The sequence below is a fragment of the Muntiacus reevesi genome, chromosome 10 (genome assembly GCF_963930625.1).
Source record: "Muntiacus reevesi chromosome 10, mMunRee1.1, whole genome shotgun sequence".
NCBI lineage: Eukaryota > Metazoa > Chordata > Mammalia > Artiodactyla > Cervidae > Muntiacus > Muntiacus reevesi.
Window position 1 is genome coordinate 75,111,521 of NC_089258.1, and position 18,116 is coordinate 75,129,636.

The 18,116-nt window shown below is 39.3% G+C and overlaps 1 protein-coding gene across 6 annotated transcripts in view; it reads left to right on the forward strand.

Moving 5' to 3' along the window:
- LOC136176638 (disintegrin and metalloproteinase domain-containing protein 5-like) overlaps positions 1-18,116 on the forward strand; it is a 117,351-nt gene that overhangs the window by 55,957 nt on the left and 43,278 nt on the right. For 5 of the 6 annotated variants that reach the window (XR_010664604.1, XM_065947095.1, XM_065947096.1 and 2 more), the window contains 3 exons: positions 7,907-8,102; positions 12,727-12,817; positions 13,435-13,654. The exons of the other annotated variant lie outside the window; for it this stretch is intronic. Coding sequence is in view for 4 of the 5 variants with exons in the window: in XM_065947095.1 (XP_065803167.1) it covers positions 7,907-8,102; positions 12,727-12,817; positions 13,435-13,654 (507 nt within the window). In the remaining variant the exon portion in view is untranslated. The remainder of the gene's footprint in view (positions 1-7,906; positions 8,103-12,726; positions 12,818-13,434; positions 13,655-18,116) is intronic. 6 annotated transcript variants of the gene reach the window in all.

Below are 18,116 nucleotides of genomic sequence, written 5' to 3' on the forward strand. Positions count from 1 at the left end.
ATACATCTTGTACAACCTTATTAAGTTCTTATTTTCTATCACTGTACTTCACATGAGTGCAGCAGGTTAGATTAGTTTTTTTTTATTGGCTGACTTCTCTTTACTGTATTCTGGTTAAAACCCCTGTTCCTTCAGAATTCATTCAGATACTGTTACAACCATTCGATTCCTTAAAAAAAAAAAAAAAAAAAGAGCATTTAATGAATCACTGAAAATTGCCCAGCACCCAGAACAATCCAGTGGCATCCCAAGGAGTAAGAAATAATTTCTTGAACAGGGTAAATGGCATGCATTCTTAAGATTGGAGGAGAAACATGATCTCATCTTTAAAAAAATTTTCCCCAGATTTATTGATATAATCAACATGTAACATTACTTAAGGTATACAATGTAACAAATTGCTGTAAGTTTGAATTGTGAAATGATGAAACGAAGAGAAGCAAAAAGCAAAGGAGAAAAGGAAAGATACACCCATTTGAATGCAGAGTTCCAAAGAATAGTAAGGAGAGATAAGAAAGCCTTCCTCAGCGATCAATACAAAGAAATAGAGGAAAACAGCAGAATGGAAAAACTAGAGATCTATTCAAGAAAATTAGAGATACCAAGGGAACATTTCATGCAAAGATGGATTTGATAAAGGACAGAAATGGTATGGACCTAACAGAAGCAGAAGATATTAAGAAGAGGTGGCAAGAATACACAGAAGAACAGTACAAAAAAGATCTTCATGACCCAGATAATCACAATGGTGTGATCACTCACCTAGAGCCAAACATCCTGGAATGTGAAGTCAAGTGGGCCTTAGAAAGCATCACTATGAACAAAGCCAGTGGATGTGATGGAATTCCAGTTGAGCTATTTCAAATCCTAAAAGGTAATGCTGTGAAAGTGCTGCACTCAATATGCCAACAAATTTGGAAAAGTCAGCAGTGGCCACAGGACTGGAAAAGGTCAGTTTTCATTCCAATCCCTAAGAAAGGCGGTCCAAAAGAATGCTCACACTACTGCACAGTTGCACTCATCTCACATGCTAGCAAAGTAATGCTCAAAATTCTCCAAGCCAGACTTCAGCAATATGTGAACCAAGAACTTCCAGATGTTCAAGCTGGTTTTACAAAAGTCAGAGGAACCAGAGATCAAGTTGCCAATATCCACTGGATCATCGAAAAAGCAAGAGAGTTCCAGAAAAACATCTATTTCTGCTTTATTGACTACGCCAAAGCCTTCGACTGTGTGAATCACAATAAACTGTGGAAAATTCTGAAAGAGATGGGAATACCATCTGACCTGCCTCCTGAGAAACCTGTATGCAGGTCGGGAAGCAACAGTTAGAACTGGATATGGAACAACAGACTGGTTCCAGATAGGAAAAGGAGTACGTCAAGGCTGTATATTGTTATCCTACTTATTTAACTTATATGCAGAGTACATATAAGTACTGGAAGTAAGTAAGTAAGTACATATAAGTACTGGAAGGAAGTAAGTAAGTACATATAAGTACTGGAAGTAAGTAAGTAAGTACATATAAGTACATATAAGGGCTGGAAGAAGCACAAGCTGGAATCAAGATTGCCAGGAGAAATATCAATAACCTTAGATATGCAGATGACACCACCCTGATGGCAGAAAGTGAAGTAGAACAAAAGAGCCTCTTGATGAAAGTGAAAGAGGAGAGTGAAAAAATTGGCTTAAAGCTCAACAATCAGAAAACTTAGATCATGTCATCTGGTCCCATCACCTCATGGGAAATAGATGGGAAAACAGTGGAAACAGTGCCAGAATTTATTTTTTGGGTCTCCAAAATCACTGCAGATAGTGACTGCAGTCATGAAATTAAAAGATGCTTACTCCTTGGAAGGAAAGTTATGACCAACCTAGATAACATATTAGAAAGCAGGGACATTACTTTGCCAACAAAGGTCCGTCTAGTCAAGGCTATGATTTTTCCAGTGGTCATGTATGGATGTGAGTGTTGGACTGTGAAGAAAGTTGAGGGCCAAAGAATTGATGCTTTTGAAGTGTGGTGTTGGAGAAGACTCTTGAGAGTCCCTTGGACTGCAAGGAGATCCAACCAGTCCATCCTGAAGGAGATAAGTCCTGGGTGTTCATTGGAAGGACTGATGCTGAAGCTGAAACTCCAGTACTTTGGCCAGCTGATGTGAAGAGCTGACTCATTGGAAAAGACCCTGATGCTAGGAAAGATTGAGGGCAGGAGGAGAAGGGGATGATAGAAGATGAAATAGATGGTTGGATGGCATCATCCACTCTATGGACATGGATTTGGGTGGACTCTGGGAGCTGCTGATGGACAGGGAGGCCTGGCATGCCAGGCCATGCGTACCCCATGGCGATTCATGGGGTCACAAAGAGTCGGACACGATTGAGTGACTGAACTAAACTTAGCTCTACTGAAGTTTGGGTGCATATGTATTTGTAATTGTTATATCCTCGTGATGAATTGATCTCTTTATCATTATATAATAACCTTCTGTGTCTCCTGTGACAGTTTTTGACTTAAAGTCTATTTTATCTGATATTAGTTAGTGTACCCTCCGATATTTTATCTGATTTTATCTGACATTTTATCTGATATTAGTGTGCATCATGGACTGAATGGACATGAGTTTGGGTGAACTCCAGGATTTTGTGACAGACAGGGGAGGCCTGGCATGTTGCGGTTCATGGGGTCGCAGAGAGTTGGACGCGACTGAGCGACCGAACTGAAGTGTGCCCTCCCTGCTCTCTTTGGCATTTTCATGGACTACTTATTTCCATACTTTCACTTTTTGTGTATTTGTATCCTGAAGGCTTTAATGAGTTTCTTGTAGGCAGCATATAGTTGTCTTGTTTTTAGTTCATCCGTCTACTCTGTGTCTTTTGATTGTTGAATATAATTTATTTACTTTCAAATAGCAAAAGAGACACAGATGTAGACAGGCTTTTGGACTTTGTGGGAGAGGGCAAGGGTGGGATGATTTGGGAGAAGCGCATTGAAATGTGTATATTATCATATGTGAAACAAATCACTAGTCCAGGTTCGATGCATAAGCCAGGGTGCTCGGGGCTGGTGCACTGGGATGACCCAGAGGGATGGGATGGGGAGGCAGGTGGGAGGGGGTTTCAGGATGGAGGAACACATGTATACCCATGACGGATTCATGTCAATGTATGGCAAAACCACTACAATATTGTAAAGTAATTAGCCTCCAATTAAAATAAATAAATTTATATTAAAAATAAATAAATAAAAGAAACACTTGCCCATAATAAAAAAAAGTGATGTTTGACAAGGAAGAATTTGCTATTGCCATAGTGTTGCTTTTTGTACATTTTGTAGTTCTTTTGTCCCGTTTTTACTGTTTTACTGTCTTACTTTGTGATGATTTTTTTTTGTGTGTGAAGGTATGCTTTGTTTCATTTGTCTTTATATTTTGTGTTTTGAATAACAGTTTTTTCTTTGTGATTATCACAAGAATTATAAAAACATTTTATAGTGATAATAGGCCATTTAAGATAACAGCTTCAATTTCATATAAAATTCTATGCTTTTACTTCTTTCCCCCCACATCTCATGCTATTAATGCTGTTATAGCATTTTTTAATAGAGTGCCTCCTTGAACAAATTGTTGCAGTTCTAGTTATTTTTAATGCTTTTATCTTTTAACTTTTATACCAGAGTTATAAGTGATTAACATAGCACCACATCATGTATATAGGGCTTCCCAGGTATCTCAGTGGATAAAGAATCCGCTTGCAACACAGGAGGTGCAGGAAACATAGGTTGGATCCCTGGGTCAGGAGGATCCCCTGGAGGAGAGCATGGCAACCCATTCCAGTATTCTTGCTTGCCTGGAAAATCCCATGGACAGAAGAGCCTTGCAGGCTACAGTCCATGGGAGTCACAAAGAGTTGGACACGCTGAAGCAAATGAGCATGTGTGCATATTACGTATAGTACTGGAGCATTTGAACTTTACTGAATACTTACTTTTGCCAATGGCTTTTATACTCTTAAATGTTTTCATGAAGCTAACTGGCATCTTTTCATTTCAACTTAAAGAACTCTCTTCAGAGTGCGTTTTGTGTGTGTGTGTGTGAGAGAGAGAGAGAGAGAGAGAAAGAGAGAGAGAGAGGTCTAGTGGCAATGAACCTCCTCAGCATTTGTTTTTCTGGTAAAGTTTTATCTCTTCTTCATTTGTAAAGGACAGCTTTACCAGATACAGTTTTCTTAGCTGGAAAATGTTTTTCTTTGAAAATATCCTCCCACTTTTCCTTGTACAAGGCTTCTGTTCAGTAGTCTTACAGTCTTATGTGGCTTCCCTTGTGGTACATTTATTTCCATTTCTGTCAGTTTTCTGCCCTTTCTCTTTGCTCCTTTTGGGCCTACCATATGCACACAGTGTTTATTTCAATGACGTTCTGTAAATACCATAGAGTTTCTTTATTTTTTCTTCTTTGTTCTTCCAACTGAATAATTTCAGATGATTGTCTATGAGCTCACTGTTTCTTCTGCTTGATCAACTGCGCTCTCGCAGCTTTTGTGCGAAAATTGCCAGTTCACTTTACTCTTAAGATCCAGAATTTATCTTGTTCCTTAAAACACAAAAAACAACAAAACTCTCTTTGTTCGATGTCTCATTTTGTCCATGTAATGTTTTCCAGATTTTATTTATTTGTCTATCTGTTCTCTCCTACAGTTCATTGAACTTACGATGATTACTTTTTCCGTCAGGCAGTTTGTACATCTCCGTTTTGGGGTGTCTTCCACAGAGATTTATTTTGTTTCTTTGGTGGTATCTTGTTTCCTTGATTCTTTATGTTCCTTGAAGTCTTGGCATTGCTCTCGTTGCATCTGAAGAAGTCGCCATCTCCTCCTGTGTTAACCAGCTGGCCTTGGGAGAGAAAGAAGTCAGGCACCAGTCAGCCCAGCTCGAGTTCAGAGCGTCTCCCAGACCTTTCCTGTGTGTGTGTTGCCTCCACTCCTCTCACCCCCTCACAGCGGGAAAGATTAGGATTGCATGCTTTCTCTCAATCTTGCAAAGCCAGCATGAATGTGGAAAGCCTCCCATTTATTTCCCCCAAGGGAGTGCCTTGAAGTGTTCAAGTTGCGCCCCTTCTCTGAGTTAAGGAGGCTCCAGCCAGCTGCTGACACCGCGTGCACCAAGTTGTGGGGGACTCAGGTGTGCAGTCTGCGGGAGAGTGTGGGTTCTGGCTGTAGATGGGGTGCGCGTGTCCTCAGACGAGGCACCCTATTGGCGAGAGCCCATGAGCCGGTCATTAGGACGCCGGTTGTCGTGCTCCACACACTTGCTGTGAGCTCCCATCCCTCTCCCCTGTTCCTCGGTGTCTCCAGTGGTACCGAATCTGCGTGCCAACACAGGAGACGTGGCTTCCGTCCCTGGGTTGGGAGAAGGAAATGGCAGCTCACTCCAGGATTCTTGCCTGGGAAACCAAGAAGCCTTGGAAGCAAGGTGTCTCCAGACTATTCAACTGTTCCAGTTCCCTCAGTGTGCTGGGCGGGGCAGGATAAAAGTGGGCCTCGTGGCCAGTGTCTCACAAGGCTGGGGAAACCCGGCTCTCACATCACTTCCACTTTGCCCTGTCGGAGAAATCACAGGCCACCTTGGGTAAGAGGTGATGTGGGTGAAGTGCAACTGTTCTTCTTACCCGCTTCAGTGCATCGACTCGCAGATATTTTTACTCTCCAGGGGACTGGAAATTTTTTGGGGGGTTCCGTGGGTCCCACAAAGGTGTTCTTATCCATGGTACATGCAGTCTGAAAATCACCTATTTTCCTGCTCTGCTAATAGCTCTCTCCTCTTCTTTTCCATTATTGATCATAGTATAGTATTAATTATTCTATTGATGGTAACTTGAAAAATTAATCAAGTTGTCGAAGACAGCTAGTATAGTGATGTAGAGTCATTACTGTGCCCAAAGGGAGTACATTTTCTGCCTCAGAAACCAGATTCACATGCCCACAGGCATACCTGAACAACTGCTGGTGAGACTGGGGCAGTGTTTATGACTCTATTAGTCTCTGGGTCCAGTTATGGAAAGCGATATAGCCCAGGCTATGATTTTTCTGATACAGTAATTTTTTTTTTTTTAAACTATGTAATCAAGGCTGGTGTAGTGGTCAGAAACAATAAATTTAACCCACTCATCCCGGGTTCAGTTGTATAAAGGGACACACTCCTGTACCCAGATTATACATTTTATGTACAGACTGACAGTCTTCGCAAGAATAAAAGTATATGTAGAACGACAAGAAAAACAAAATAAAAATATTTTAGGAGAGAATGATGTGAAACAAGGAGTCAGAAGGTTTAAAAAATTAAAGTTACTTGGTAATTAAGAGAGCCATGGAAAGAAAAATAAACCCATTTTAATGAAGGAAGCAAGTACAGTGATAAAGCTTGGTTCAAATAACTTTTGAGGAACTAGGTTTTTAACTACTGAAGAAGAAGTTGGGTGAAATAAGCCCCTCTAATAAAGCTATGTACTGTATGATTCCAACTATATGACATTCTGGAAGAGGAAGATTCTAGAGACAGTGAGAAGATCAGTAGTTATCAGGCACCGAGGAGGAGATGAATAGAAAGAGCATGAAGGATGTTAGGGCACTGCAAGTGCTCACTTATCTCCACCCAGAATGTAAAACACCAGGAAAGAGTTCTAATATACATGGAGTATGAGTGATTATGATGTGTCAATGTAAGGTCGTCAGCTGCAACAAACGCATCATGTGCTTGGTTGTGTGCAGCAGGGGTTATAAGGAAAATCTCTGTACTTTCTCCTCATGTTTTCCATGATCCTTAAACAGCTATGCAATAAAGTTTTAATGATAAAAGAAATTAGAATAAAAGGAAGATTGCCATTTATACACATTTAAAAAAAAAAGTCTGCATTCTGAAAAAGCAAATAAAATACCTTCTCATTATATTTATATATGTTTTCTTTTAAAAACAATTTTAATTATTGGTTTTGATTTGAATGTTAGCTCTATAAGCTTAGGCAACACAAGTACTGTCTTTTGTCTTTCCACCCATCACTTGGATAACTTGTGTCAGATTTGCTGCAGGTAGTGGTTAATTGTTGACAGTAAGAGAAGTATCCAGAAACTCTCTTTGTGAGGTGTGGCAGTAAATGTTATATAAGCTGGGGCTTCAGTCCATGGATTAAGTCACAAAGTATCGGACACGACTGAGTGACTGAACAACAACTAGGGCCTTGAAGCTGGAAAAATTTTGACTTAGTTCATGTAGGATACTGATGATCTCCATCAGGTAATGGGGCTTGGGCTGAGTAAAAGACATGGCAGAGATGGTATTTAGATATTTGTTTGCAAAAGTAGATATAGATAAAGGGTATCCTGAAGCTATGAGCTAATAGTAAGCACTGAAGAGATTAGAGATATATAATTGGGCAAGTCATTTTTTGTAGCTGTTTTCAATGTGGTATGTAAAACAAACCTCTCTCTCCTTCAAACTTCTTTCTAAATGTTTATGAAGCATATTTATCATTTTGTGAATGGTTGCTTATTTTCTGCTTATGGATGGCATATGGAGAAACTGGAGGTTGCACATGTTGAGTATATTCTTAGTGAGTTGAAAGTAATTTTTATAATCATTCCTTATCTCTACTTTCTTAGTTTTTAATTATTATGGTAGTCTCCTTACCTTTCAGTTTCTCGTATCTCACTTGATCAACACCCACTCCTTTATGAACAGTAAATTCAATCACCTAAATGTCTGTGCAGCACTTACACAGTTAACATGAAGAACAGTTGGCTCATTGCTCTTAGCTACTGTGGGAAAAATGGGTGGAAATTTCAAGCCTGAAGAGAAAGAAAACTTGGGGATCATTGATGTATAATTTTTTCTTATGTTTCTTTTTTCCTCCAGATAAAACCACTTAATACACTTTGTAGGAAAGCAGTGGATGAGTGTGACTTTGAAGAATTTTGTAATGGGAATCAATCAGTCTGTGTGCCTGACACTTACGCACGTGATGGAGAGCTTTGTGAGTCGGGTGACGCCTACTGTTATCAAGGACGGTGTAGGTCAGTTAACAGACAGTGTAGCCGAGTACTTGGAGCAGGTAATGACCACAGTTTTCCTTGTAGTTTCTACATTCTGGTTTTTCCAAATGGTGTTATTTAATGCTATAAAAGATGTAAGTGTAATTTTAAAATAAGTGTATATTATGTATGTGTGTGCTAAGTTGCTTCAGTCGAGTCTGACTCTTTTTGCGACCCTATGGACCATATCGGAGAAGGCAATGGCAACCCACTCCAGTACTCTTGCCTGGAGAATCCCATGGACAGAGGAGCCTGGTGGGCTGCAGTCCATGGGGTTGCGAAGAGTTGGACAGGACTGAGCGACTTGACTTTCACTTTTCACTTTCATTCATTGGAGAAGGAAGTGGCAACCCACTCCAGTGTTCTTGCCTGGAGAATCCCAGGGATGGCGGAGCCTGGTGGGGTGTTGTCTATGGGGTTGCACAGAGTTGGACACAACTGAAGGGGACTTGGCAGCATGGACCATATGGATTGAAGGCAAGAGGAGGAGGGGACAACAGAGGATGAGATGGTTAGATGGCATCACCAACTCAATGGACATGAGTTTGGGTAAACTCTGGGAGTTGATGATGGACAGGGAGGCCTTGTGTGCTGCGGTTCATGGGGTCACAAAGAGTCGGACACAACTGAGTGACTGAACCGAACTGAACTGATGGACCATAACCCGCTAGGCTCCTCTGTGCATGGAATTCTCAGGCAAAAATACTGCAGTGGGTTGTCATGCCCTCTTCGAGGGGATCTTCCCAACTCAGGGATCGAACCCATGTCTGTTATGTCTACCTGCATTGGCAGGCAAGTTCTTTACCACCAGCGCCACCTGGGAAGCCCATACATACTATGGGCCCAGTGTATATTACTGTTAAAGGAAGTAAAATTTTCTTGATTCTGAGAAAAAGCTTCAGATCCCCTGGAGGAGGAAATGACAACCCACTCCAGTGTTCTTGCCAGGATAATCCCATGGACAGAGGAGCCTGGTGGGCTGCAGTCCGTGGGGTCACAGAGTCGGATATAACTGAAGCAATTTACACACTCACACTGCTTTCCACAGTGGCTCCACCAATTTACATTCCTGCTAACAGTGCATGAGGATTCCTTTATTCACATTCTCTCCAGTATGTGTTATTCATGTTCTTTTTGGTGATAGCCATTCTGACCAGGTGATATTGTTGTTTTATGTGCATTTCTCTCTCTGACATCTTTTGATGTGTTTGATGGCCATTCACATTTCCCTTTTGGGAAAATGTCTCTTCAGTCTTTCTGTCCACTTGAATATTTATTAATCATTACTTTGTTACGTGGTATCTGCAACAAAAGCAGAACAGGTTTATAGTCAATGACAAATGGCTCAGTTGAAGCAGATCACTGACTGTTAGATCAAATAGAGAAGAGAAACAGGTACCCAGCAAAAGCTGGCTGAAACACAGCTTTGGATCATATCAGTTCTGATGCTTTATCTATTTTCTGTGATATATCAAATTATCCTTCAGAATCATACATGATTCAGTTTTCTGATGGGTTGGTTCTAAAAACAAAAAATTCATGCTGATTTTCAGAGCTTGAACTGCTGTTTCCTCTGTCAACTGCATCAATCAGAGAAGCAGAACCCCTAGGAGATACAAAGAATGTGGGATTTATGTAGAAGTTTGAGTTTATACAGGGGCACAATCCAAATTCACCTCATCAGCTCATTGTTTGACTTCTACTTTATCTGATTTCTATTTTTCCTCTAAACATTTTCCTGAAAATGTGAAGAGAAACTGCCAAATCACCATGCACTATATATTAATACATTCAAGAGAGCAGACGAATAACATGGTTCAAAATGGTCTCTGGACACCAGCTCCAGGATGACTCTTCCAAGCTTTCATTAAAATAGTCATGAAAATTCTGTAAAAGACAAAATGTATAAAATGAAAAATGAAAAGAGGTAGACAAAATGATGACAATATTGGAATGAACTCTATGAAACCTTAAAGTACATGGAATAAGATTGATGAGAATCTTCCTGTTATGGGTTGAAATGTGTCCCCCTCAAAATGATATGTTAAGTCTGTTAAAATACTCAAAGAGTACAATTTAACTGATCTAAGCAAGCTTTATATTTTTTGCTTCATGAAGCAGACAGTCTCCCCTGTCAGGAGTCCAGAGAACTATGAAACAAAGAAACAGGACTGTGAGCTTGTATAAAAGAAGGCAATCAGGGAATAAGGGGAAAGTATTTGACTCCCACTAATTGACTGGAATTGCATATCAGACCTTATTTAGAAAAAAGAAATCATTACAGATTCTTGGCGGTTGGGTTTGGCTGGCTGGACATACTGTGCTTCTGGTCAAGGGGAGTATTTATATGACCATGAAAGTTATCTATGTTTTGGTTTGCTGACCTGGCATCCCACCAGAAATGGCTCCATCTTGGGCCTAGAAATTTATTTCAAGAAGTCCTAATATCCTCAGTAGCTCAAATATGGGTTTATTTGTAAACAGAGTCTGTACAGAGACTATCCAGTTAAAGTGAGGTCATTAGAGTGCGTGCTACTAAAGTATGACTGGTGCCCTTATAAAAGGGGTAATTTGGGCATTCACACAGGGGAAGCAATCTAAAAACAAAGTGAGAAGATGGCCAGGTGGCTGGAGTGATACATCAATAAGCCAAGGAATTCCAGGGATTGCCAGTAAACACCAGAAGCTAGAAAAGACAAGGGAGGATTCTCCTCTAGAGACTTCAGGGAGAGGACAGCCCTGCCAACATCTTGGCTTCTGACTTTAGTCTCAAGAACTGTGAGAAAACAAATTTCTGTTATTTTATGCCACCTAGTTTTTGATGCTTTGTTACAGCAGCCCTAGGAAACAAATAGGCTAGCAATGCTTCCTTACATGGGATAATTCGTGGTGTAGTCCTATGACAATTCTTTTTAATGTACTCTTCATCCTAGGTCACCCTCTTCAGGTTGGTGTGTAAACTGTACTAAAAACTCCCATGGGCACCCATCGTCTGCCTTGAAAATTCCTTCAGATTTGCCTTGTATGTGTTGTTGTTCTTCTTCAGTTGCTCAGTCGTGTCCGACACTTTGCAACCCCGTGGACTGTAGCATGCCAGGTTTACCCTGTCCTTCATTACGGAGTTAGCTCAAACTCATGTCCGTTGAGTCAGGGATGCATTCCAACCATTTCATCCTCTGTGCCCCCTTCTCCTCTTGCCCTTAGTCTTTCTCAGCATCAGAGTCTTTTCCAGTGAATTGTCTCGTTGCATCAGGTGGTCAAACTATTGGCACTTCAACTTCAGCATCAGGCCTTCCAATGAATATTCAAGGTTGATTTCCTTTAGGATTGACTGGTTTGTTCTCCTAGCTGTCCAAGGGACTCTAAAGAGTCTTCTCCAAAACAACAGTTCAAAAGCATCAGTTCTTCAGCACTCAACCTTCTTTATGGTCCAGCTCTCACATCCATACATGACTACGAGAAGAACCATAGCTTTGACCATATGGACCTTTGTTGGCAATGTGATGTCTCTGTTTTTTTTTTTTTTTTTAATATGTTGTGTAGGGTTGTCATAGCTTTTCTTCCAAGGATCAAGTGTCTTTTAATTTCATGAGTGCAGTCACTCTCCACAGTGATTTTGGAGCCCGAGAAAATAAAGTTTGTCACTATTGCTGGTTTTTTTCCCATCTGTTTACCATGAAGTGATGGGACTAGGTGCCAAAATCTTAGCTTTTGAATGTTGAATTTTAAGTCAGTTTTTTCACTCTCCTCTTTCATTTTCATCAAGAGGCTCTTTAGTTCTTTGCTTTCTGCTGTTAGAGTGGTGTCATCTGCATATCTGAGATTATTGATATTTTTCTCTTCAATCTTGATTCCAGCTTCTGCTTCATCCAGTCTGGCATTTCGCATGATGTACTCTGCATATAAGTTAAAATAAGCAGGGTGACAGTATATAGCCTTGATGTACTCCTTTCCCAATTTGGAACCAGTCTGTTGTTCCATGTTCAGTTCTACCTATTGTTTCTTGACCTGTATACAGGTTTTGCAGGAGGCAGGTAAGGTGGTCTGGTATTTCCTTCTCTTTAAGATTTTCCACAGTTTGCTGTGATCCACACAGTGAAAGGCTTTAACATAGTCAATGAAGCAGAACTAGATGTTTTCTTGGAATTCTCTTGCTTTCTCTATGATCCAATGGATGTTGGCAATTTGATCTCTGGTTCCTCTGCCTTTTCTAAATTCAGCTTGTACATCTGAAAGTTCTTGGTTCACATACTGTTGAATCCTAGTTTGAAGGATTTTGAGCATTACCTTGCTAGTGTGTGAAATGAGAACAATCGTGCGATAGTTTGAACATTCATTGGCATTGCCCTTCTTTGGGATTGGAATGAAAACTGACCTTTTCCAGACCTGTGGCCACTGCTGAGTTTTCCAAATTTGTTGGCATATTGAGTACAGCACTTTCACAGCATCATCTCTTTCGGATTTAAAATAGTTCAGCTGGAATTCCATCACCTCCACTAGCTTTGTTTGTGGTAATACTTCCCGAGGCCCACTTGACTTCACACAACAGGATATCTGTCTCTAAGTGAGTGATCATACCAATGTGGTTATTCGGGTCGTAATAATTCAGTCAACCTTTTTTGTACAATTTCTTTTTTCTTTTAGGGTCTAGAGGTGCTCCATATGCTTGCTATGATGAAATAAATGCAAGAGCAGATAGATATGGAAACTGTGGCAGGGATATTTGTAAGTTTAGGTATGTATTTAGAAAATTATAATTTTGTTTGGAATGTAGCTTGTATATTGCTAAGATTCTGGAATACATTTACAAACTAAGATGCCATTTTATAACAGGTTTTCTCTGTTTTATGATCTGAGCTGAACAATATTACCTACTTCCTACAGATAACATGTGTCCAATAGCTGTAATGTTATATCAATGACCATAAAAATCACGTCTATTGACGGGATGAGGTAGTCATTGTGTGAAGTCCTTTATATATACTTATATTTATACTATGTATTTAAACATATATTTGTATACATCAAATGTTTGTAGTTAGAATCATTTATCCCATTTTACTAATGAAAAAAGACAGAACACCAGTAATCACTTGCTCAAATTTCAGAAGCTAATATAGAACAGATCAGGGCTGTCAGATTGCAAAAATAGTTTATTTTTCCCTTGCTACATTTCCTCACAAAACACAAAGAGCCACATCATACATGAATCTGTATGCTCCTAAAGTTTACTTGCAGAAAACTTGAAATTTGGATTTAAATTATCAAAATATTTTTAAAAATTAGCTGTACCAGCAATCTGCTTTATTTATGTAAATAATGAGAGTTTTTTTTTCTTCTTTATGCTTTTAGTCAATCGATGTGTGGAAAATTAGTTTGTGCCTGGCCATATAAAACTTTAATATCACGAGCAAATTTATCTGTGATCTATACTCATGTAAGAGATGAAATATGTGCATCAGGATTTCTGAATGCTGAGAAGTTACCTAGAGATACATTTACCACAGTTCAAGCACCTGAAGACAGAGATGAAACATTTGTAGAAGATGGCAGTATATGTGGTCCTGACATGGTAATTAGAAGTAAAAATTTTAAATGTTTTAAAATTATATTTTACACTTATGCTGATTTTGACAATATACCAACCAATGCTTTTAAAAATAGCCTTATAGAGGTATCATTTATCATAAAATTCATTCATGGTAAGTGCACAGTTCACTCAGTTCAGTCACTCAGTCATGCCCCACTCTTTGTGACCCCATGGACTGCAGCATGCCAAGCTTCCCTGTCCATCACCAACTCCCAGAGCTTACTCATGTCCATTGAGTCGGTGATGCCATTCAACCATCTCATCCTCTGTCATCCCCTTCTCCTCCCACCTTCAATCTTTCCCAGCATCAGGGTCTTTTCCAATGAGGCAGTTCCTCACATCCGGTGGCCAAAGGATTGTAGTTTCACTTCAGGATCAGTCCTTCCAATGAGTATTCAAGATTGATTTCCTTTACAATGGACTGTTTGGATCTCCTTGCAGTCCAAGGGACTCTCAAGAATCTCCTCCAACACCACAGTTCAAAAGCGTCAATTCTTCGATGCTCAGCTTTCTTCACAGTCCAACTCTCATATCCATACATGACCACTGGAAAAACCATAGCCTTGACCAGACGGACCTTTGTTGGCAAAGTAATGTCTCTGCTTTTTAAAATGCTGTCTAGGTTGGTCATAACTTTTCTTACAAGGAACAGGAAACTTTTCATTTCATGGCTACAGTCATGATCTGTGGTGATTTTGGAGCCACCAACAATAGTCTATCACTGTTTCCACTGTTTCCCCATCTATTTGCCATGAACTGATTGGACCGGATGCCATGATCTTAGTTTTCTGAATGTTGAGTTTTAAGCCAACTTTTCCCCTCTCTTCTTCCACTTTCATCAAGAGGTTCTTTAGTTTTTCTTCACTTTCTGCCATAAGGGTGGTGTCATCTGCATATCTGAGGTTACTGATATTTCTCCTAGCCATCTTGATTCCAGCTTCTGCTTCCTCCAGCCGGGCATTTCACATGATGTACTCTGCAGGTGTCAGGAATCCTCTGGCCCTTATTAATTCCTGAATATTCAGGAAGGGATCGCCTTGTGTTTTGTAAGTCTGGAATTTTAATCTTTATCTTTTCTGAGAATAACTACCTTGTAAGATAGTATATATGCCCACACCATGTTGATTAAAACACCTTTGCTCCATCAGAGCTTTGGTCCCTGTGTCTTTCTTTCTTCCTCTTCCTCTGTTTCTTTTTATCTTTCTATTTCTGGCTGATTCCCTGGACCATGAAAGCCGGCTGCATAACCCAGAGAATATTAGTCTCTTTCCTTCTTTCACTTCCTCATCATTGACTCCGGACCACCGAGTTTTGGTCGGACCAACAAGCAGGGTAACAATATACTGCTTTGATGTACTCCTTTCCCTATTTGGAACCAGTTTGTTTCATGTCCAGTTCCTTTTTTAAAAAAAATTATTTATTTTACTTTACAATATTGTATTGGTTTTGCCATACATTGACTTGAATCCGCCATGGGTGTACATGTGTTCTCCATCATGGACCCCCCTCCCACCTTCCTCCCCATCCCATCCCTCTGGGTCATCCCAGTGCACCAGCCCCAAGCGTCCTGTATCATGCATCGAACCTGGACTGGCGATTCGTTTCACATATGATAATTTACATGTTTCACTGCCATTCTCCCATATCATCCTGCCCTCGTGCTCTCCCACAGAGTCCAAAAGATTGTTCAATACATCTGTGTCTCTCTTGCTGTCTCACATAGGTGGTTATCGTTACCATCTTTCTAATTTCCATATATATGCGTTAGTATACTGTACTGGTGTTTTTCTTTCTGTCTTACTTCACTCTGTATAATAGGCTTCAGTTTCATCAATCTCATTAGAACAGATTCAAATGTATTCTTTTTAATGGCTGAGTAATATTGCATTGTGTATATGTACTATAGCTTCCTTATCCATGCGCCTGCTGATGGACATCTAGGTTGCTTCCATGTCCTGGCTATTATAAACAGTGCTGCGATGAACATTGGGGTGCACGTGTCTCTTCCAATTCTGGTTTCCTTGGTGTGTACGCCCAGCAGTGGTATTGCTGATTCATATGGCAGTTCTATTTCCAGTTTTTTAAGGAATCTCCACACTGTTTTCCATAGTGGCTGTACTAGTTTGCATTCCCACCAACAGTGTAAGTGGGTTCCCTTTTCTCCACACCCTCTCCAGCATTTATTGCTTATAGACTTTGGATAGCAGCCTTTCTGACTGGCATGTAATGGTAACTCATTGTGGTTTTGATTTGCATTTCTCCGATAATGAGTGATGTTGAGCATCTTTTCATGTGTTTGTTAGCCATTTGTATGTCTTCTTTGGAGAAATGTCTGTTTAGTTTTTTGGCCCACTTTTTGATTGGGTCGTTTATTTTTCTGGAATTGAGCTTCAGGAGTTGCTTGTATATTTTTGAGATTAATTCTTTGTCCGTTGCTTTGTTTGCTACTATCTTCTCCCATTCTGAGGTTGTCTTTTCACTTTGCTTATAGTATCCTTTGTTGCACAGAAGCTTTTAATTTTAATTAGGTCACATTTGTTTATTCTTGCTTTTATTTCCAATATTCTGGGAGGTGGGTCATAGAGGATCCTGCTGTGATTTATGTCGGAGAGTGTTTTGCTCATGTTCTCCTCCAGGAGTTTTATACTTTCTGGTCTTACAGTTAGATCTTTAATCCATTTTGAGTTTATTTTTGTGTATGGTGTTAGAAAGTGTTCTAGTTTCATTCTTTTACAAGCGGTTGACCAGTTTTCCCAGAACCAGTTGTTAAAGAGATTGTCTTTTCTCCATTGTATATTCTTGCCTCCTTTGTCAAAGATAAGATGTTCAGAGGTCCGTGCATTTATCTCTGGGCTTTCAATTTTGTTTCATTGATCTATATTTCTGTCTTTGTGCCAGTACCTTACTGTCTTGATGACTGTGGCTTTGTAGTAGAGACTGAAGTTGGGCAGGTTGATTCCTCCAGTTCCAATCTTCTTTACAAGATTGCTTTGGCTATTCGAGTTTTTTGTATTTCCATACAAATTGTGAAATTATTTGTTCTAGTTCTCTGAAAAATATCATTGGTAGCTTGATAAGGATTGCATTGTATCTATAGATTGCTTTGTGTAGTATACTCATTTTCACTATATTGATTCTTCTGATCCATGAGCACGGTATATTTCTATATTTGTGTCCTCTTTGATTTCTTTCATCAGTGTTTTATAGTTTTCTATATATAGTTCTTTTGTTTCTTTAGGTAGATTTATTCTTTTTTTTTTCTTTTTTTTTTTTTTTTTTTTTGGTAGATTTATTCTTAAGTATTTTATTCTTTTTGTTGCTATGGTGAATGGAATTGTTTCCTTAATTTCTCTTTCTGTTTTCTCATTGTTAGTGTATAGGAAAGCAAGGAATTTCTGTGTGTTAATTTTATATCTTGCAACTTTACTATATTCATTGATTAGCTCTAGTAATTTTCTGGTGGATTCTTTATGGTTTTCTACGTAGAAGATCATGTCATCTACAAATAGTGAAAGTTTTATTTCTTCTTTTCTAATATGGATTCCTTTTATTTCTTTTTCTGCTCTGATTGCTGTGGCCCAAACTTCCAAAACTATGTTGAATAGTAGTGGTGAGAATGGGCACCCTTATCTTGTTCCTGACTTTAGGGGAAATGCTTTCAATTTTTCACCATTGAGGATAATGTTTTCTGAGGGTTTGTCATATATAGCTTTTATTATGTTGAGGTATGGTCCTTGTATTCCTGCTTTCTGGAGGGTTTTTTTTTTTTTTTTTTTTTTTTATCATAAATGGATGCTGAATTTTGTCAAATGCTTTCTCTGCATCTATTGAGATAATCATATGGTTTTTATTTTTCAACTTGTTAATGTGGTGTATTACATGGATTGATTTGTGGATATTAAAGAATCCTTGCATCCCTGGGATAAAGCCCACTTGGTCATGATGTATGATCTTTTTAATATGTTGTTGAATTCTCTTTGCTAAAATTTTGTTAAGGATTTTTGCATCTATGTTCATCAGTGATATTGGCCTGTAGTTTCCTTTTTTTGTGGCATCTTTGTCTGGTTTTGGAATTAGGGTGATGGTGGCCTCATAGAATGGGTTTGGAAGTTTACCTTCCTCTGCAATTTTCTGGAAGAGTTTGATTAGGATAGGTGTTAGCTCTTCTCTAAATTTTTGGTAGAATTCAGCTGGGAAGCTGTCTGGTCCTGGGGTTTTGTTTGTTGGAAGATTTCTGATTACAGTTTAGATTTGTGATAGGTCTGTTGAGATTTTCTATTTCTTCCTGGTTCAATTTTGGAAAGTTATACTTTTCTAAGAATTTGCCCACTTCTTCCAAGTTGTCCATTTTATTTGCATATAGATGCTGATAATAGTCTCTTATGATCCTTTGTATTTCTGTGTTGTCTGTTGTGATCTCCCCATTTTCATTTCTAATTTTGTT